The sequence below is a fragment of the Diabrotica undecimpunctata genome, chromosome 3 (genome assembly GCF_040954645.1).
Source record: "Diabrotica undecimpunctata isolate CICGRU chromosome 3, icDiaUnde3, whole genome shotgun sequence".
Classification (NCBI taxonomy): domain Eukaryota; kingdom Metazoa; phylum Arthropoda; class Insecta; order Coleoptera; family Chrysomelidae; genus Diabrotica; species Diabrotica undecimpunctata.
The window spans coordinates 18,082,150-18,104,498 of NC_092805.1; the positions used below are offsets into that span (position 1 = coordinate 18,082,150).

The 22,349-nt window shown below is 33.1% G+C and overlaps 1 protein-coding gene across 1 annotated transcript in view; it reads right to left on the minus strand.

The window, feature by feature from the left end:
- Positions 1-9,647: 9,647 nt before the first annotated feature.
- LOC140436505 (cytochrome P450 4C1-like) overlaps positions 9,648-22,349 on the minus strand; it is a 31,175-nt gene continuing 18,473 nt past the window's right edge. Inside the window, exons 4-8 of the mRNA XM_072525379.1 lie at positions 19,455-19,640; positions 18,656-19,008; positions 15,640-15,708; positions 11,422-11,770; positions 9,648-9,840 (exon numbers count right to left, since the gene is read on the minus strand). Of these exons, the coding sequence (XP_072381480.1) occupies positions 9,671-9,840; positions 11,422-11,770; positions 15,640-15,708; positions 18,656-19,008; positions 19,455-19,640 (1,127 nt within the window). The 3' untranslated portion in view covers positions 9,648-9,670. The remainder of the gene's footprint in view (positions 9,841-11,421; positions 11,771-15,639; positions 15,709-18,655; positions 19,009-19,454; positions 19,641-22,349) is intronic.

Below are 22,349 nucleotides of genomic sequence, written 5' to 3' on the forward strand. Positions count from 1 at the left end.
ATCAAGAATTAATTGAACAATGTCATGGATATTATTTGTTTCAGTTAGTAAAAATAATTAAGAATTAGCTGTTTGGCATCCCGAAAAAATTATATTGTTGGGTCGTGTTTTTGAACTTTACATTCGTTATAAACCCACGAGTGTCATTTTGTTTCTTCCAGTTTATAATTGCACTATCTGTACTATTCGTAGCCATCTTATTTGCCTAGAGATCTGTCGGTTGGTCCAGTTTAGTATTAGAATTTTCGGTGCTCCTGGGAACAGTTTTTTTCTGGGAAACAGGATCTTTTCTATAGATATCCCACAAAAAATACCAACAAAAAACATAAAAAACGGCTTAGGCCAACAAAAAAAATTTAGAAAACACTAATAAAAACCGGCGAAAGCCAACAAAAAAAAAGTAAAAACAAAAAACCCGGACACGTAGGGCCCAAACACTTGAGCACAAGTCTCCGAACTGGACGTAGCCCGGAGCGGAGGCTTGAGGCCCAAGCAAGCAATTTTAGATTCGCCGACAAGTCACTAGAGGATTACAGAAATAAACCGCATCACGCTGTCCTGAATTTGAATCACGCTGTCCTGAATTTGAATCGGTTAGGGAACTATGTTGGAGTTCTATTACCCAGGACTCCCACATGAAGAGCATTTGGCTGATAGTTGTGCTCCTATCGCGCATCAGATTGCTATAGGGGGAAAGGGATGGTCTGGAGCATTGGAGCAGGGTGGAGTGACTCCTGTTTTACTCGAGGTAATACACCTCGCTCCAATGAATTGTTACACCCGAACGTAATTGTAAGGGGTGAACATGTCTCACAATCTGGGTTTAATTAAATTGCTTGCTTGCGGAACAGTTTTTGTATTTCTTAAAGTTGAGATGCGTAGCTTCTTCAAAACACGAAAACTCTGTAGACTCACCAAAAATTTAATTACTGAATCAAACCAACCGAGAGATTATTGAGCGCACACAATAGCTTTAAATAACATAGATACTCCAGCAAGGTCATCACTGATCGTTCGTAGTGACAGGAGATTGCACCTAGACCAGTTTCTGCATTGCATTTGATAATAACAGCAGTAGTTCTACACAAAACGCCAGGAAAAAACTTAAATTCTAGATTACGGTCTATAATGCCGAATTTAATACAAAATTTTAAAACATCTTCCGAGAAGGTCGACACGAAAAGCTTTTATGCTTTATATCTAAATTAAACGTAATTCTTTACGTAAACACACGTTAAAACAGCAGTTAACTCTAAACAAAAATATTTCATCTTTCAGAGAAACGGGCTCCGTGTTTTTTCGAGTGTAGCAAGCGTGGTGACACTAACGTAGTAAGGAGTCGTTAAAGATTTAGATCTTGCCAATCAAATCGTTAGGTCAGCTGTACAACAAGGTCAGGATAGCCTTGATGATTTCCAATCGCCGATAGGAGTGGCACAAGAAGAAGAAGAATCAAATCGTTGTAAAATTTCAGTGTGTGTACCTATTAATTCCCAAGTCTCATATAAAGAAACAACTGAGTATCGATTACTAAATAGTTGATGTTTTCGGCAGTTATATTTAATAAAGATTTATAATAAACTATTTTATTTAATGGAAATATACCACAATTTTAATAACTACAATAACCTCACATAGAATAATATCGTTATGTAATCTCATTGCTCTTTGGTATGCTATATTGTTTCCCCATCTTCGCAAAAAGTTGACGGAGCTCTTAGAATGTGTCAGTTTTATTACACAAAATATCTTTAAAGTATATCTAAAAAATAACTTAAATTGTTCTGAAGCTATTTTCTTGTGGCATTTTAATAATTAAACAAATTTTGTTACTTGGTGAAAAATTCTTCTATGAATTTAATTTTATCTGACTCATTCATATTGACAATTCAGACATACATTATACATTTTAAAGTAGACGACTTTAAAATGATATTGCCAATATTATTGAGTTGGGACGACTTTGTGAGACTTCGATTACATGAAATCAACTTTAACTGGAGAATATCCGTCAGAAAAATCATAGCATGTGATTCGTCTTTAAGCAGACAACCACATGCCATGATGACAGTAAAATTCTTCTGTTAGTGATTACATAGTAAATCATGAGGAAAAAAACAGGAAAAAAATCTCATAATACTATCCGGACATGGTAAGTATTGGTCGTACATTTAGTTTACTGTCAATAAACACCAAACTCTGATTTTATATGTTTGTTATTTAAAAACATAAATTATATATCGTCGATTTGTTATTGACATAATGAGACCCGCAACTTTGATTTTTCTTTTAAGACTATACTCGGACATTTGTTTCTTTTAGGACTATACTTGAATCGTTCCATTGAACCCTATGTTCATGTTTCCATGCGTGTTTACATATTTGAGATCTATCAAATTCTCTATTTTTAATATAAGATTGATGTTCACTTATTCTAACATTTATTGGTCTTGATGTTTCACCTAAATAAAACTGATCGCATTCACAAGGTATTTTATAAATAAAATTCCTTGTTTTTTTTGTTCATTGTTAGGTTTAGTTTTAGATAAAATAGATCTCAATGTGTTTGTTGTTTTGAATGTTGTTGAAGAAATGTTCAATTTATTTCCTATCTTTAGTTTTTCCTATAATCCTTGTATATATGGTATTGTTATTTTTATTATTTAAAATGATATTGCAATATTGTCAATATCGTTTTAAAGTCGTCTACTTTAAAATGTATATTATATGTCTGAATTGTCAATATCAATGAGTCAGATAAAATTAAATTATTAGAAGAATTTTTCACCAAGTAACAAAAAAACCAATTTTTTTTTAATTTATTTATGTTTTGTATTTTGAGACCGATTTCGGAAGTGGAAATTGAAACGTCAATAAACTTATTTTAAGCTTAAATTGTGGCTTATTCCCAATAAAAATGGTAATTCTTAAATACCATAAAAATTTATAGATTTGTATGATCAAGTATTATATTTAAATATTATAGACAATTTTTTGGAAATTTAGTGGTCTCTAAAACACGACTTCGACTACTTTTTTATCTAAAATGTAAATAGTTATATAATTTGTTGTAAGATATAGGTATATTCATTATCAGCGTGGAAGAATAATATGCTTAGGAAAAACTGTTTAAAGTTTGGAGGAATGTAACAAGAGCTATGGTGTAATAATCATTAATTTATATACAGAGTGGCCTAAAAGTCTGGAAACGACCAATTATCTCGTAAATTGCTAGTCATCATTTTACAAAATTTGAGGTACATCTATTTTGGGGTACGGAGATTCCATATTTGATATTTGCAATGTTGCCAGATTTGCCGTTTCTCTTATATTAGTAACTTTGGTTTTTCAAATTCATCACCTTGTATATTCAGTCATTATTGGAATCTCCTATTCAATAAGAGTTCAACCAAATGTAACACTTATGACTTTATGTACCTAGTCTGGAAGGTCTTAAATACATAAAACAGTGCAAAATATGTAGATTTTAATAAATTTACATATTTAAATGTAGAATGCTGTGCTTTTGACATTTGTTCACTATTTACATTATTAACTAAAACTGACAGTAGTTGTGTTTTGAAAAGTTCTGCAAGATACATTGCTTCTTTAAAATGGCTCAACGAAAAATAACGAATTACTATTCTAATGATGAGACGGTACGGTGACAGAAAAAGATCTTATTGTGAAGTAGCGAACTTGTTCAATGATACTTTCCCAAACCGTTCTCCTATTCATAAGGCGACGGTACAGTAACTGTAAAGCGATTTGAGGAATCTCATATCCTCACGCAGGGTTGCACAAGTACATGATGTAGGTCGTTCTTCAGTCTTACGTGTATTACGTAAGATAAATTTAAACCATACAAAATTAACTTATTGCAAGAATTAAGTGAAGATGACTTCGATTGTAGATTAGAGTTTACTGAGGTAATGATGGATAAAATTGAAAATGATGAAAATTTCGTTAACAGAATATGTTTTTCCGATGAAGCAACCTTTACACTGTGTGGAAATGTAAATCGACACAATTTAAGGTACTGGAGTGACGTAAATCCACACTGGATGCGTGAAAACCGTACTCAAAGACCACAAAAATTAAATGTATGGTCAGGTATAGTAGCTACTCAGTTAATTGTGCCATTTTTTATCGAAGGAAATTGAACGTCAGATAGTGACGAAATGTTACTTAGAAATGAAATTGTACCTACACTGAGAAACTTGTTTGGGGCCAATTTTAATCAGATATGGTTTCAGCAAAATGGAGCTCCACTTATTTTGGTGTAAATGTTCGGCGTTATTTAGATGAGATATTTCCTGGACGATGGATTGCTGGACGAGGTAGAATTCAATGGCCTCCACGTTCACCTGATTTTAATCCTATAGATTATTTTTATTGAGGATACTTGAAAAATTCAGTTTACAAAACTAAACGAGCAAGTCTTGCAGGGCTAAGGCAGCGAATTATCGATGAATCTCAAATATTTCTAGACAATCGTGGAGAAATGTGGTAGTCGTATTCTATCATCGATTAGGGTACAGTCAACTCACAAATGGAGCACATTTTAAACACTTGATAAAGTAACCATTATATTAAAAAATGTTGTAATATATCAATTGTTACGTTTTAATGTAGTTGAAAATAGTTAGTATTAAAAAAATTATTGAGACAATTAAGCGTTGCCAGACTTCTGTTTTATGTATTTAAGACCTTCCAGACTACATAAAATCATAAGTGTTGCATATGGTTGAACTCGTATTGAATAGGAGATTCCAATAATGACTGAATATACAGGGTGATTTGGCAACATTGCAAATATCAAATTGGAATCTCCGTATCCCAAAACAGGTGTACCTCAAATTTTGTACAATTATGACTATCAATTTACGAGATAATTGGCCTTTTCCAGACTTTTGGGCCACTCTGTATATCATAGTTGTTTATAATATCTATCGATATGGTTAAAAAAAAAATCAGGTTGATTTTTATTCCAAATCGGACATTTTAACCATATAGACATCTGTCATTTGCCAACCTCCTTCCTTTCACTACCACAAACCTTTAATTTTAAATAGGGCATTTTTGAATTAAGGCATCTGTTTTTTTTATATTAACGCTATTCTCGTTAAAAGTATCAGTTTATTGAAAGTGTTATACCTCTTAAAAACTAAACATAATTTAAATTTTTTTCATTATGTCAAAAACTGTATTAAAACGAAATTGGAAACTTTAAAAACAACTGTTTTTGTGATAACATTTCATTTTTAAGTCGAATTCAGTCTTATAACTATTCTAATGAAAATAAATGGTTATAAATTATGTTTAAGCAAAACCTCAGATTTGAAAAGGATGGATGACTCCACAAGATGACTCCACAGGATGACTTCACATAAACTTGTTAAATATTACGTTAAAACTTACAACTAAAATTTTACAAGTGCTAATAAATCAGCCGATGAACAACAGGGTTTTCGTAGTGGAAGATCGTGTACAGATGCAATATTCGTTATATAGCAAATTACTGAGAAATCACTAGAGTATAATAGACCACCGTTTCACAGATTAAGACTCAAATATGTAATCCACCTTCTGTATAATAGAGAAGTTCCCCTAAATATTATAAAAACTATCGATAACATCTACCAAAACAACAAAATGGAACTTACAGACCCTATAGAAATAGGTAGCGGAATAAGACAAGGAGATTCATTTAGCCCCATGCTCTTCAATTTGATCATGAATGAAATCATCAAAACCGTTAAGAAAGGAAGACGATACAGAATGGAAAACAAAGAAATCAAAATACTCTGTTACGCAGAGTAACAGAGTAAATATGACAATCTCATCTCAGAAAACTAAAACAATAGTAGTCAGCAAAGAACCAACCAGATGTATAATAGAAATTTATGGCATCAGTATTGGACAAGTAATGGAAATAAAATACCTGAGAATTACACTGTCTAGCTATGGAGACCTGGACAAAGAAGTGAGAGATCAAGTACAAAAATCAAATAGCCTAGCAGGATGCCTTAATAACACTATATGGCGAATAAGACACATTGGTACTGAGATGAACTCAAGAATTTATCAAGCCAGTGTAAGACCAATAATGACATACGCCTCAGAAACAAGACTCGATACAGCCACAACGCAAAGGCTACTGGAAACGGCAGAGATGAGAGTACTGAGAAGAATTACAGGAAATACGCTCAGAGATCGAAAGAGAAGTGAAGACAGAAGAAAATGTAACGTACAGTGTATAAATAATTGAACACAAAATAGAAAAAAGAATGGAATAACCACATAAGCAGAATGGAGGAGACCCGTGTCGTAAAAATAGCAAGAGATAATTCACCAATCGCCAGAAGAAGTATCGGACGACCGCGCATAAGGTGGATTAACAACCTTTCATAGAGGTATTAATCTGCCAATGAACAAGCAGAATTGCTTATAGAGAGGAAGAAGAAGATAAATTTGCGATGTTTACCCAAAATTCCAAATAAGAAAAGTTATTTTTGGAAGCTTTTCAAAAACATAAAAGTAAAAACAAAATATTTTGAAATTTGCACTTTTCCTGCACTCGCCATATTTCGAAATATGTTTGGAATAATGTTAAGTTAAGTTATTAATGATAATTAAAATATTGTTAAAAGTAGTCGAGTTTTAAGGGCCACTGTACAAAGAATGTAACTGAGAAATGTACATAATATATTATTATTTATGATTAATTTTCTTTAGGTGTAGCACGAGGCACCACAGTGCAATTTATCGTTTTATTTATTTCACGGTTTTTATCAACTTTAGAATGTGTTTTTGTGTAGTTTGTGAAGTTATTTATTAATAAATTTATTACTCTGTCGAATATAAGTAGTTATTTCTTTAGCCTTGGTCAAAATGGAGACAGGGATTGATTTACAGGGACTTGAATAAGTGTATAACTTGTAAATGAAGATTAGATCATTAAACATGACTACAAGAAAATACGGTAACTAAAAACCAACAAAGTCCCAGAAAACAACACTAACTGCAGGATGTTTGGAACATAGAGGATCAACTTTGGTACATGTTTTCTATCAGCTGATCTGCCAAATCTGGAAAGAAGAGCAATTGTCAACTCTCTGGAAAGAAAGTGTTATATTCATACACAAAAGTTTACCCATTTAAAATTGTCTGGACTGAGATCATTGCTTGATCTATTTTGTACTGTATTGTTCTCCATTCCTCTTGATCATTCTGCTCATTAGATGATTCTGACGGTTTTTAATTATGTGTTGGCGGTTGTACATAAGTAATATAGTAGAAGCCACAGTTAGAATGCAGTGCAGGTAAGATAGGCAATGTATTTCTTACGAGAGAACGGCCGACCACGTATCCGGTTTGACCCGAGCGGCGCATCAGGGCCGGATTTAAGAATCAACACTGGAATATACGCGCAAACAACAATTGCCTACGGCTATATAAAAGACTATCAATATTGCTTTAACTAAAGCATGATTCAATCATCGATGTATAAATAAGAGAGTTACATTGTCAAACCAAACAATAACATGAAAAATGCTATAAAAAAAGTAAAATATATCAAAAACCTATTGTCGATAGCTTATGTTATGTTTTAAACATGTCTCTTTGTCGATTTGGGTACTGGCGATTAGACCAAAAACTTGTTGGCAAAAACTATGAAAGCTCAGTTCTATTTCATTTTCGCAAGCGGATGAAAGTACCTACATCAGTGTGGTCCAACCTCAGGCACGCAGGCCGCATGCGGCCCGATGCTCGTTGAACTGCAAAAATATTGCCATTGATAACTTTTACCTGTTTCAACCCTGTCTAACTTTCCGTAATCTTAAAAAAGTATTTAACCTTGAACACCCACTCCCGTTGAGCGGGCAGTTAGCTTCAGTCAGCTGCACGTGTCGTGTTGAATTAACAGTGGCGAATAAATTGAATGGTAAATTTAGAATGAGTAGTGCCAAAAAACGCAAAATTTTCAAAGAGAATCTTACGTTCTAAGAAAAAGATGAGGTAGTGAAATCTCGAATAAGGAAAGTTTTCCATGATTTTTTTTTAAACACCACCAACCCTCGACAGCATAATAAACAGAGTGAACGATGATGGGGACCTACCAGCTTTTTCAAAAACCACATTTTGTAGGCTATTAAATGACACGGGTTTTGAATATGGTAAAAGAGATCGAGATTTGATAATGATGGAGAGAAGAGATATATCCTGAAGACACAAGTACCTCAGACAAATAAAAACATTGAGGAAGAAGGATAATGTAAACCTGGTATATATCGATGAGTCTTGGACTAACGTCGGTGCTTTAGTCATAAAGGAAAGGAAGGACACAACGATCAAGAATTCACGAGATGCCTTCATAAAAGGGCTCTCTACTTGACTGAAAGTTCCAACCCAAAGAGCTCCTCGGTTTATTCTTCTTTAAGCAAAACTGGTTTTGTGGCATGGGCTGAATTAAATTTCTTGCTCAAGAAGGGAACCGCTGATTACCACAACGAAATGGACGAGGATCTATATGAAGAATGGTTTGAGAAGACTTTAATTGCAAATTTTGCCGAAAGACAAAGAAAACGTCGTTTTGGATAACGCGTCATACCACTTTTTGATTTCCCGAAAAAATTGTGGAACAAAAGGCAAATCAAGGATTGGCTAATCGAAGAGAACATTTTTTCGAGGAAGATTATCTAAAAAGTGAATTACTGGATACTACAGCCGCATTTAGAGAAGAGTACGACTAGTACAAAATTGAAACAATTGAGTGTGTAAACAAGGAAAGAGCGAGAGTCTCTTTCCTTGTTTAAGAAATCAAATTTAGTTGGGTTATGTTATTGTTTGTCCCAACTGTCACATGAAAGCTTATTTATATTAAAGTTTTTTAACAATTGTGTCACATTTTAGACTATTATCGTTATTATTTAATCAAAACTTTCTCGTCTAAGACTCATTCTGAAAAATATTTTATAGCTACTGTTTTGTGACCTTATAAAAAAACATGAAATATTTTCTTAATTAAAACAATCATTTATGAATTTTGGTCTCCTTTTCATAACGATTAGATTCCCTCTTTTGTCTTTTTGCTCGATGGTTTGGTGTTATTGTCAGTGACGTGTTTTTGGAAAAATGTACATCAGGGACTGGACCGATGTGTTTATACGTGTCTACAACCGCTGGCGCGGGGTTATATGGGACGCTGATGAGGGCAATTTGCATGAAAAATGACTAGGCTTCTATTTGAGAAAGCACTGGCAGACAGCACTGGGCTGTCGTAAAAAAGTCTGCAAAAAATAAGTTAACATGATGTCACTCATTCATTTGTTTGGTTTGTTTTCTGTAGTTCGTTCCTGATTTACCTATTTATTGTCTACTTTTTATCACTACCGATTGGTTTTTAACTAATTTACTTTGACTGTTAATTTTTCGTACCTAATCTTGCAAATAAATATGAATAAGTATAAGATCACGCTAGGCGCGTTGATGGCATATGCCAATATTTATATGAAGGATTTATGAATTTTTTAAATTTAAAACGATTTATATTGGAGCACAGTGGTAATGAAATATAATAGCTATAATTGAATTTCCTAAAAGATACTACTGCTACTACTAATACAGCGAAAAAGAAAAAAAAAACAAAATTTATGTAAAAAATAATTTAATGTTTAGTTCTTGGCGTAAATTTGACGTTTAAGGTTCTATCTTTTACTTTCAAAAATATATCAGCTGAGAGTTCAATTTCGTCAGGTCTTTTTTGGGATTTTAATGTGAAGTGCCTGATTATCCCACACAAAACTACTTTTAGCTCCAACATCGCATATTTCTGACCTGAAAATAAAAAAAAATATTTGCATAGTGGGAAAGCGAAAGTTGATATATGTTACTGGCAAAGTCTTTTTAATACAGTCATTTTACGTTTGAAATATTCCATAATATCGATTCCCGAATATCGTTGCTACTGATGGTAAAAAAATTGTTGACTTTTGTTGAAATTGCCACTCACTTTTTTACGGTTTTTTCAAATGCAAACATAACTCCTCCTAAAATATTTTTCTAGTCAAATTAAAATTAACTGTCCTAAAAAACTGTCTGTCCTGAAAAGAACGTTTTTCAAAACAAAAACAACTTCAGCTACAAATTCCACCTAATAAAAGATATCTAATTTTTACCGTCGAGTTGATGTAAATTTTATTTAAAAATTTATTTCGCCCGCGTAACTGACATTTAAAAACGCCGGCGCCGGTCACTTCAAGCGTTGTTTTGAGAGAACTGTTTAAGAAATGTAGCTGAGATCATTTTGAACACTTTTGATCAACATTTTTGTTCAAAGTTATCTCGGCTACATTTCTTGTTTGAAACAGCCCGGAAGTAGGAGTGGAAAACTTTTTGTATATTTTTTGGGGATCCCAAAATTGACATCCTCAGCAAAATTCAGCTTGTTCTTATGATTTTTAGAGGTCAAATCTCTGACGACTGGACAATAAGTAGCGAAATATTTTGCGCAGAAGGCATCAATATAATATACTAAGATGGAACATGTTGATATTTTTACGTGTAGCTGATCACCGAAGGAACTGACGTCATATTATCAACAACAATGTTCGACGTGAATTTGACAGGCGATTATTGTGAAAATAGTTATGCCCGATATTTTAATGTTAAACTAGACTGAGCATGCCAGCAACGAGCAGTGACGACGACATCTTTCGGCGGTTGTTCGATCTGTCTCTCTCTAGCGCATTGAAACTCCCCACTCGCTCTCTTCCGGCCAAAAAGAAACGATGCTATACTTACTTGATGTAAGATAGAGATACAACTAACAATGAACAAAAAGATGGTGTCGTCACTTAGCTCTACCGACACCTTGGCCTATGTTAATATATACGTCTATGGTAACAGTATGTGCTATGTAAATAATTTAACGTATTCTTTTTGGTAAATCAATAAGTTCGTTAGATTTTTAATGATTTTTTAATTTTACAGTGTTACACATGATTATATCTTTTATTCAAATGTAAATAACAACGAAAATAAATAATTATTGTACCTATATATGTACCAAAAGAATATTTTTCGCACACCACTGATATTTCTGAAACAATCGTCGGCCATTTTTATCGACTACTTTGGACGCAAATATTTATTCATAGGTTCTATCCATGTTCCATCCTTAGTATATTATATCAATGGTAGAAACACTATTTGTCATTTTACCACAAAACCTGTTTATGATAGTATATGCAAGTATATGCCTAAAATGACATGCCTACTGAACATTTTTTTAATAACTTTTGCTTTTAAAATAAAGCGGCATAAACTAAAGAACATAAATTCTAACTAAACATTCAATGTATTATTGTTGGAGGTATCTCATATTAAGACAGTGCCCCCTGATGAAATTCAATATACCTATACAATTTCTACTTCCTGCACTAAACGGAATATAAGCAAAGGGACTTCTTTTAGCTGTGACCTCCGGCAGAAATCTATCAGGATCGAATTTGTCTGGGTTCTCCCATATTTCTGGTCGCCGGTGTACATCAAATATGTCTATAAAAATGTTACATCCTTTAGGAATGACACATCCGTTTTTGGTTTTAATATCTTCGCCAGCTTTTCTGGATACAGCATGAGCAATCGGGTATAGTCGTAAGGCTTCTTTGATACATCTTTCCAAATATTTTAGCTCTCTTAATTGATTAAAAGTTGGTGTTTTTGACTTTCCGAGAATATTAACAGTTTCTTCATAAATTTGTTCCTGTAACATATTTTAATAATGAAATAATCATATACAATATATATTTTATTAAAAGCTGTTGTGTTAGTGTATTGAGTTGCACAATTAGGTATAGTAGAAACAAAATTACAAATACCTAATCTAAAAAATTATATTTTCAAATAAATTAATAAAACTTTTACATGTACTTATTGAGTTTAATTATTTTATTTTTATGGTAATTTATGTTTATTATTGTATATTAGTTCACTCTAATAAAATTTTGGTGTATTATAAGTTGCATAATTAATAAGAAGACCTTTACAAATAATTAAAACAGATATTTATTAATTAAATAGATTATAGTGTGTGAAATGCCATTCAAGTAACATTAATTTACCGATAGAGAATGAGCTCTGCCAAAAAGGAGACACTTAATAGGTATAAATCACGACATTGTTTTATTGACCATCCAACACAATGGCAATCGCTGTGACATGTTACACGTTTCCACCTCTATATTCATTTCACAGTAGGTACGAATTGTCGTAATTGTTACATTGCCATTAAAAATTTCAAACGAAGTTCTGAAAGAATAAACAAATAATTTATAAAATGCCTATTACGTTGTATACCCTCCAAGAAAAAGTGCAACTTGTAACATGGTACTTTCAGGGTCGTTCGATGCGCGAAGTAATTGATTTATTTATTGTTGCCTTCGAAAATAAACCCTCACCAAGTGTTACAACAGTTAAAAATACCGTTAAACATTTTCAAACTTCGGGATGTGTAAACAGTTGTAAAAAGTGTCATGAAGGTAATTAACCACGTGTTAGACCTGTCGATAAGGAGCGTCAAAACAGGGATATTGATATTTGTGCTTTTGTGGAAGCTAATGAACCCTGAAATAGTGTACAAATTGCTAGGGAAGTTAACGTGAATGCTCGAACTGTCCAGCGAGTTATCAAAAGGAATGGGTATCACTGTTTTAAGATACAACCAACACAATATCTGTTTCCGGAAGATAACTTTAGGCGGAAGGAGTTTTGTGAAATTATGTTAGATAAACAGAATGAAAATGTACACCTTTTAAAAAATATTTTATTTTCTGACGAATATTTATTTTCATTACATAAAAAACAGAATCCATCCGTTGTAAGGTATTATTCTCGGAAAAATAAGCACCTCAGTGTTGCAGTGCGAACGCAGCATCCGCAAAAGTTAAATGTTTGGACTGGGATGTTAGGCGACCATATTGTCGGTCCATTTTTATCGATGAAAACCTAAACGGGTCCAATTATTTAAGTACAACTTTTACAGAATGAGATCATTCCGGTAGTTCGACGCCTTCCCATTAATTTTCAGGAGGTTTATTTCCAACAGGATGGATGTTCGGCTTACAACTCTAGAGCAACTATTGACTTCCTCAATCAAACGTTTCCTGATCGACTGATAAGTACACGTGGTACAATTTAATAGCCCACTAGATCCTGTGACTTAGCGCCTAACGATTTCTTTTTTTGGGGTTTTCTCAAAGCCCAGAGCCCTTAATTCATTAATCTGCATTCCTAGTCTTTATTTTTTGTTAGGTACATTTTACGAAGTTTGTAGGTTTTCAATTAGGTAGGTAGTATTTTTTAAGTTTAAGTTTGGAAGAATTTGATTGTTTTTTTTATTTAAAAGTACAAACGATTCTTATTCTGATTTTTTTCTTTTTTCTTGTCTTATTGTTATAAGCTTTGTCCATAAAATTTGTACAATTTTCAGTGACAATAAAGCATATTAGGTACTTATTTACTTACTTATTTATTTGTATTGCTATTAAGGCTAAAAAATAACCAAAAAATTATTTAGTTTTAGAGCATTATAATAAATATACTAGACGTGGGATTGCAATAAATCTTAATTTCAATGGCCAACAAAACAATGTCGTTATCGGGGAGAGTGGTTCACAGTGAGACGGTTTTTAGTCATTCGAAATTTTTTCACAACTTTGTTTTATGTATATTGAAAACAAACAAATAATCCTGTAAATTGGCCTTAATTTTACAAAAATACAGAACAGAAATAGATTTAAACTTGAAAACATAAGTGTAAAATTTTTTTTTGACATTGCCAAATATCTCACTGTGTCCCACAGTGGTCCATATTGAGACACACAGTGGTCCACAACGAGAGATCGTTCATGTAGTGCGCCAAAATTCACTTCAACTGAACACAATTATTTTGCCTCTTTGTTTTTTCATATAACACTGGTACAGGTAAAATCATCAATATGTCTTGGGTTAAAACACTAGCAACTTTAGGAACATTTGGATAAAAGAACTTATTTATTTTTTCTTCTCATATAATTGATCTTATATTCGAAATCATCGGAAAGATTAGTCAAAATTTTGCCAACAAAGTACTTTACTGACTTTTTTCTTGCGACCTTTACAAGAATATAGTCATCAATGACTGTATTTCCATCCAGTTCTTCAAATCCTTTTATTGAAGCATTAAGGTCGGCATCATATTCAGATTCAGAGCTATTCAGGGATTCTGCTTGGTTACTTAAAGAACTATTTTCGGATTCGATAAATCGTTTTTTTACTGTCGTAGCTCTAGCTTTGCGTTTTCGGCGTTCTTTGTTTGGAAGTACATTTTTTTTTGGAAAGTCTCTTGGAATGGAACTTTTTCCGTATTTTCTGTTCTCCACTCGTTTTTTGGAGCGACTTTGGGGTAGCCTCGAAACTCTTAAGGACTCTAGAACGATTTTATTGTCATGACGATTGCTTCAGAATCATGGTCAATAGTAAGTGTTGTTATCACAATATAAAGATTCAAAGTAGGGTCCTTTTCCCCATGTTGTGCATTTGTGCAGGAATCTGAAACTAGAGATGCGATAGTACCATTTGAAGATGTTTACTGTTCATGCCGATCTGTGACAAAACTAAGAAGGAAATCTTATGTAAAAACATCCTGATCAAAAGGAAAATACCCGATTTATGGAATCCTGATATTATATTAATCGAAGTCATTGAATACTAAAATGTACTCGTAATACATTCTGGTATATTGTACATGGTCATTGGAACTCCGGGGTGATGCATGAGCCAAGAGTCGACAGCTCTCTTATAGTGTACCTTCAATGAAAAATAAACGCCAACATCTAATGGTTCTAGTGTATTACTGTAATGGGGCGGAAATGTTAAAATGGTCACTTCATTGGATTTGGCAAAATCCACACATTCAAATGAAAGATAACTTTCATAGTAATCGTCAGCAAGGATGTTGGATTTCTGATTAAGGAATTTGTATGGTTTATGAAATGACACATAACTTTCACAAGAGTTGCAAGTCCTCAACTACCAGTTTGCGCATTACGAAGCATATATGATTTAAAATGAGCCCTACGAAATATAATAGCTGGTGGAATCGTATTTCCTGAAGCACTTATGAAGCGGCAGGTCGTTGCTAAAGACCCTATTTCAGCACTAGTTACTTGACTCACTTATTTAACTCCTTTGCAAGCGATCACTGTTTTTGGTTTCTGTACAGTTGTCGTCCCAGTTTCATCTAGATTTCATATTCTAAAGCCACCCGCAAAAGCTTTCGTACCTGCTCAAGACATTGTGCAGTTTATCAAAGAAAACATTGACACATTATGTTTATTGAAAGATGTTGTACGCAAGAGACTACATCCTTCTGGTTGTCTGATGACATATCATTGTTATAGTTTTGATCCTCATCCTCATATGTACCATTTCTATGTTTTCCTTCAAAAATTAGTTGCAGTTGTTGGTATTCCTTGTGGAGCATTATTTTTATGTAAAATAATAAGTGTTTATGATTATAATAAGTGTTTTGCTTTATTTTATTAAATATTTCAGTGACTAAAGTTTAAAGTTCGTTTTAAAAATATACTTTACCTGTATATCGGGCTCATTTCCTAATGCAAACAAGATAAAAGATAATGAAGTAGCTGTAGTATCATGACCCTACAAAACAATTAATATCTGTAAACTCAAAGTACAAAAAATTTGGCAGTCATTTCATATAAAAATATTTACAATAAATATTTAAAAATAAAATTCGATGTAGTCGCTTAAGCACAAATGCACCCAATTAAGCACTTTTTTCTTTCAGGGTACAAAGACAAAAAGATCTAAGAAACAGCACTACTGAAGAATAGTGTACAATACACATGGACAGATTTAGATATATCAGCTAGGAACTAAGAGAAAAGAAAAGAGCCAAAAAGAGAGCCAGAAGAACAAAAAACCAGAAATACAAAAATAGGGTACACCTACTAAATCGACAAGTCAAATAGGTACTACTAGAACATAGGAACCAAAAGTTTGACAATCATTAACAAAAAATAGAATAACTGGAACATCACATAGAGAAATAAGTGAGCTAGTCAGGAAAAGCTCACCAATAAAAGCACCTGGTCCAGATAAAATAACAAACAGAAATCTGAAGTAACTTCCAGCGAAAAGCATTGTATATTTTTAACAAATATAATAAACGTAATATTAAGATACATGCTCTTCCCAAACCGGTGGAAGGAAGCCCACGTATTCATGATACCAACGCCTCGAAAAAATAACATATTTCCGCAAAACTATAGATTGATTAGCTTACTTTCAGCAGTCGCGCCTTGAATGATTCGACCACGTCCTCCTTTCTTCTTGCAATAATGGCGATGTCATCGGCGTACGCTAGTAATTGTACGCTGCGATTAATAATAGTTCCTCTGGTTGTTATTAAAGATTCTCTTATTGCTTTCTCTAGAGTAATATTGAATAGAAGTCATGATAGGCTGTCTCCTTGTCTAAGTCCTATCTGAGACTGAAACTTTTTGTAAACTCCGTTCTGCACTCAACTTTACACTCGACTCTTGAGAGGGTCGCTTTCACCAATTTTACTAAGTATACTAATATGCTGAATTCTATCATGGCCTTGTACAGTGCGTTTCTTTCAACACTATCATAGGCACATCTAAAATCAACAAACAGGTGATGAGTATCAATGCCATACTCATATGTTTTTTCCAGAGCTTGCCTTAGAAGGAATATTTGATCTTTCTTTACGAAATCCACACTGATATTTACCTATTATGTCTTCACAATATCCCGATAGTCGGTCGTAAAGAATATATGCCAATAGTTTGTATGGTACGTTTAGGAGGGTTATTCCTCTGTAGTTGTCACATATTGTTTGATCTCCTTTCTTGTGGATAGGTACAATTATACCTACATTCCAGTCTTCCTGCAACTTTATTTGCTTCCAGATCTACCAGTCTACATATACAGTATGTCAGGTTTTTTTGCCATACTTTAAAAGTTTCGAAGGAATGCCATCTGCCCCATGAGCTTTGTTTTCTTTCAATTTTTGTATAGCTTGGATGACTTCTACCTCTGTTGGGATGTTATCTTTCTCTCTTTCGTCGTCAATGTCCTCGAGTTGGATTTCTGATTCGTGGAGCCCTATCTCACCTCTTATAGTTAGCCTTTCCTCGAAGTTTTCTGCCCACCTTTCTAGTATCTGGTCCTGATCACCAATGATCTCCTCTGTTCTATTTCTAACGATTGATAATCTTGGTTTGAATTCTTTCCTGTTCTGGTTAATCCTCTTGTAGAACTTTAGTATTTCTGCTTGTGCCTTATAGTTCTCTAGTTCTTTTAGTTGGCTCTCTATATCTTCTTTCTTCTTTTTTTTAAGTATTCGTTTTTCTTCTCGTCTCAGCTGCCTATACTCTTCCTCTGTTTGTCTCGTTCTTCGCCCTTGGAGTCTTCTATATGCCTTATTTTTTCTTTGCGTTGCTTGTGCGCACTCCTCATCGTACCAGTCTGACCTTAATTTTTTACGTTTTTTGCTTTCCGATAACTTCAGTTGCCACTTTTTCCAATACGGCTCTACACTGCCTCCAATAGTTGTTAATATCTTCAACTATAACATCCGTGCAGCCTTCCAGCTATCTCAGGTTTTTTCAACGCTTCTACTTTAAATCTTTCCTCTTTAACTCCTTTTTCTTTCTTTGCATTGGAGATTCTGCGATAAAATACAGGAACCTATAAACAACCTACAGGCAGCACAAGATACATTAGAAGATTGGAGTATCCAATGGAAACGACATACATTCAAAGAACACACAGGCAGTTCTCTTCAAAAAGAAGACATAGCCCGGAAGAACAGTTAATATTGCATGACAGACTCATCAAAGGGAAAAATGAAGCTAAATACTTAGAAGTCACAATGGATCAACGTTTACACTACACGTTAATGCGATAGTGCAAAAAACAGACATGGGCAGAGACGAATCAGAAGAACAAGCAAATTAGCAATGAAAACCAAATTAAGACTCATAAATAGCATCATAATATCCATAATAACATATGCATCACTCAATATTTATTATAATACTATTTATTGTTAGAATCTATGGTTCTAATCCATATAGTAATACCGAGTATATATAAGTTTATATGAATTGATAGCGAACATCCAATGATTAAGAGAAGTTTGTGAAGAGTTCAATATTCGTTAAAAATTTGATAACACATTTTATATTAAATATAAATTTCTCCTTCCTTATTATACTCGTTAGTTCTTTTTTTCTTCTGTTCAGTATTTTAATTGGACTAACCGGTTCTTCTGCATTTGTTAAACTGCAAAGTGTTTATTAAATTTAACTCTTTATTTTATATTACCAAAAAGTCTTATTACCAACAAGTCATATAACCAACAAGTTGGTAATATCTCATACTACCAAGTCAATATCTACAGTATAGTACGAATTGGCAATAAAAAAGGCAAAAAAATTAAAATAAAGAGCTTAACCGAAGGATAGAGAAAGCATAGAAAATGAATAAAAAATCAAACTTAACCGCTACGTATGTTTTCAGCGTTCATAAAAATAATGCTTTATCGAAAATTACTTACTGCAAAAATGAACGTATCGACTTCTTCCCTAATTCCAGTGTCATCGATATCTGCACCATCCTCTCTAGCTTTCAATAGTAGATCCAATAAACCTAACGACTTTTCTTTTTCAAAATATTGTTTGTCTTCTTGGATACGTTGCTTTTTCTCAGCGAGAACGCTGCTAGAAAATTCTTGTAAGATTGAAATAACTTCCATGCTCTTTCTGTATATCCAAGTCCATTTGTAGAGAGCGGGAACGAGAACTAATGGATTAGCAGCTTTAGCTGCCTGTAGTTCTAAATAGTCTCTGGCAGCATTTTTGTATTTCTCGTAATTCTTGTGATCACATACAGGAAGTCCTACAGATGTTTCTAAAAAGCGAGAAATATAATACTTAAATAAACAATGTTATACTGCTTTGTTGGTTAAGTTTATTATTTAATCGCAGAAAATCACAGATAATAAATTGTTTCTTAATGTTTTTTCTTAATAGACGGACTCGTAGAGAGAAAGGCAGAATCCTTAATCAAACTTCTCACTTAAGCGAGTGTAATTCCTACGTTCCATCTACTTTGGAAGACACAGTACACACCACGCAAGTCTAAATAAAGCCAAAACATTCATTGTTAACTTCGTAAAGACACTTAGAGAGGACGCATTGTAATAGGCATTTATAATTTCTAGTAAATGATATTACTTGTTTTTAAGGTTTTAAAAACAATTCATTTTTCGTTAAATCTGTTTTATCGTCTGGTACAAGAAAATAAATTGTGTATAAAATATATTAACTAAATGATATTAAGAAAAATATACTCACCACCGACGCAATACATAGCAAAATCTTTTGCTAAGTCTACTACATTAAGGTAAGACTTATGGCAGTCTCCTTTTAATCTGCCAATTAGTCGTTCTGTTTCTGTATTGAAAGCATCTACAGATTTTTGCAATATGTTAAAGTGATAAGCTGGTGTCAGTAGTTTTCTCCTTTTGTGCCACTTTTTTGCTAAAACATAGTAAGACTATTCTTTTTTATTCTTATATTGAAAAATAAGTTAAGGGTGAATGAATAGTATACTAGCATCTATGTTCCTTCAACATGTTTCCTGAATCGTGAATTTTAAATTAATAATTTTTTAGCATAACTACACAAGATATCTGTTTATAGTTTGGGGGATTCAGTAACGTAATCATTTAAAACGGGACCATTTTGTAAGATGATTTGCAATTGCATTATAAATTAAATAATAAAATATAATATAAATAATAAAATAAAATAATAAATTAAATGGATTATATGGCAAGTTCTTTACCTTTCTCTATTTTAAGTTATTTTTAACACGCCACGTATACGATTACGGGTTTAAACCAAACAATTATATTCATGTCAATTATTATCATATTTAAAATTATTACTAGAAGAGTAAAAAAAAATTGATTAATTGCGAAAATTTAATTTATTCAGGACTTTTCATTACTTTTTCACAACTTTTTAGACTACTTTCGAAATTATTTCATTGAACAATTGTCCTGTTCAAAAAATTATTCAGTAAAACTTTTTACTAAATTTTGAAACTTTCCATTTCGCCGAAACTTCCAAACTATGACCTTTATCTTTACTGTCGTTCAGTCTGTGGAACAGAGATCACAACCAGTCTTCTGTGTTAAGATCTTGATTTTGCGTCTTTAGACGGATCCTGATCGTTTGTTTATCAAGCTCTTTTTCGGGGACGCGAGTAAGAACCATGGGGCCCTTGGGCATATTATTTGGATCAATTATATTTAAGTTTGCTCCCTCCCACAGGACCTCAATAGTCTTTAGGCCTTCAGTCGTCAATTTTTTTGTAAACTCGTTAACACAGTTCACCCACAGGGCCCCTTCGCTAAATGATGTTTTATGGAACTGCAGAAGTTCATTTTGATCTTCGATAGGAGTCTCATCAAGTGCTTGCTACAGTTTGTTAATGGTTAAATTTGCTTGAGCCCGATCTAGTTGATTATCAGGATGGTGTCTGTGTCCTATCACCTTCTGAATACTTTTGACACGGTGCTTTATGACCTAGTCTGCTCGTTAGAGCCCCTTGGTTTCTTAGCAACTCTGTTACGAGAGGGTTATGGTATTCTTCCGAAGTCTCTTTTTATCTCCGGCTGTTGCTGATTTGGTTTTTTGGAATTTACTATGGTCCATGTCCCAGCAGCCATTTTTGCCTTGTTTCTCATCTTCCTTTGTTGAGATCTAGTGAGGCATTATTTGAAACTAACTTATTCATTTTTTAATTTGAAAATCCGAAATTATACATCACAATTTCGAATTTTTAAATTGTCAGAAATAATTCTTTGGTGTAAGTGGTAAAAAGCAATTCTAGCCTACGTAACAAGATCAGGAATTGTTTTTTGATCGAAACACCTTACAAATTTTGGAGCTTTCTCTCCAGGTGATTGACTTTTAATTAATTTTATTTATAGTTTATAAGAAGAGAGCCCTAATTATATTATTTGTAAATTTGTACATATTTAAATTAAAAATTTGAATTATAATATTTTTTTTCTAAAAAGATTCATTTATTAAAAGTTAAAATAATATTTTATTTTCTTCAAAAAATTTTATAAAACGCAAAATTTTAACGGTATTCTACGACCACGCGGCATCTACATATAAAAATATCCAAAGTTGCATTTGTTACTCCATTCTTTCTTATTTTAGAAGCAGTAATAGCGCTGACATGACGGCTCCCTAGTGTTACAAATACAGAACTAAAATCATGATCAACTTCTCATTATTTTATGTGTAACCTTTGCCGACGCTAAAAAATGATAGTGAAAGATTTTTCTATATGCGTATTTATATTCTTTGTATTTATCTATCGACGCGTGCTTTAAAATTCATAGAAGTGACACTTCAAAGAAGTAGCGTAGCTCTCTAGCTATCTTTTAGTTTATCTTTAATATTCTTCTTCTTCTTCTTCGCGCCACTAGGATTACTCCTGTTTGTCTGCCTCTTATTATGTTACAGTCGTTGTTGACTGTACATTATCTTTCCACCTTTTTGGCGGCCTTCCAACAGGTCTTCTGCTATACGGCTTATTGTTTTTACAGATGTTCGCTAATCTATCTGGTCCCATTCGGTTTACATGTTCGTTCCAGTTTTTTTTCTTGTTTTTATCCACCTCTTAATATTTTGAATTTTGCATTGTTTGCGTATACTTCTGTTGGTTTGTCTGTCTCTTATATGCCCGCTATTGATCTTAAGACTTTCATTTCGATATTGTTGATTTGTTGTTCCGTCTTTCTTGTATCGGTCCTTGTCTCCGCTGCATATGTTAGGATTGGTCTTACTGTTGTCTTGTATACTTTCATTTTGCTTTCCGTGGTCAGATATTTGTTTCTCCATATGGTTTCTCTAATTGAATCTATTACTTTTTCTATAATTTTGCCGTCTATTTCTGATCTTTACTGATCACTATACATTTAGTTTTTTCTACTGATATTCTCATATTAAGCTTGTGAACCCCGTCTTTAATACTTTGCGTTTTTAACAACTGTAAACCCTAATTTTTGACCGTTTTTCTTAGGCAAGCTTATATTATCATATTAAGAAAAAATTAGCTTAATTTGATATAAAAAACATGCATGTACGTCATGAGCAGCGTATTTTATTTAAAAAATAAATGAACGAACTAAAATTTTTGTTCAAAAATTAATTATTATTAATTTA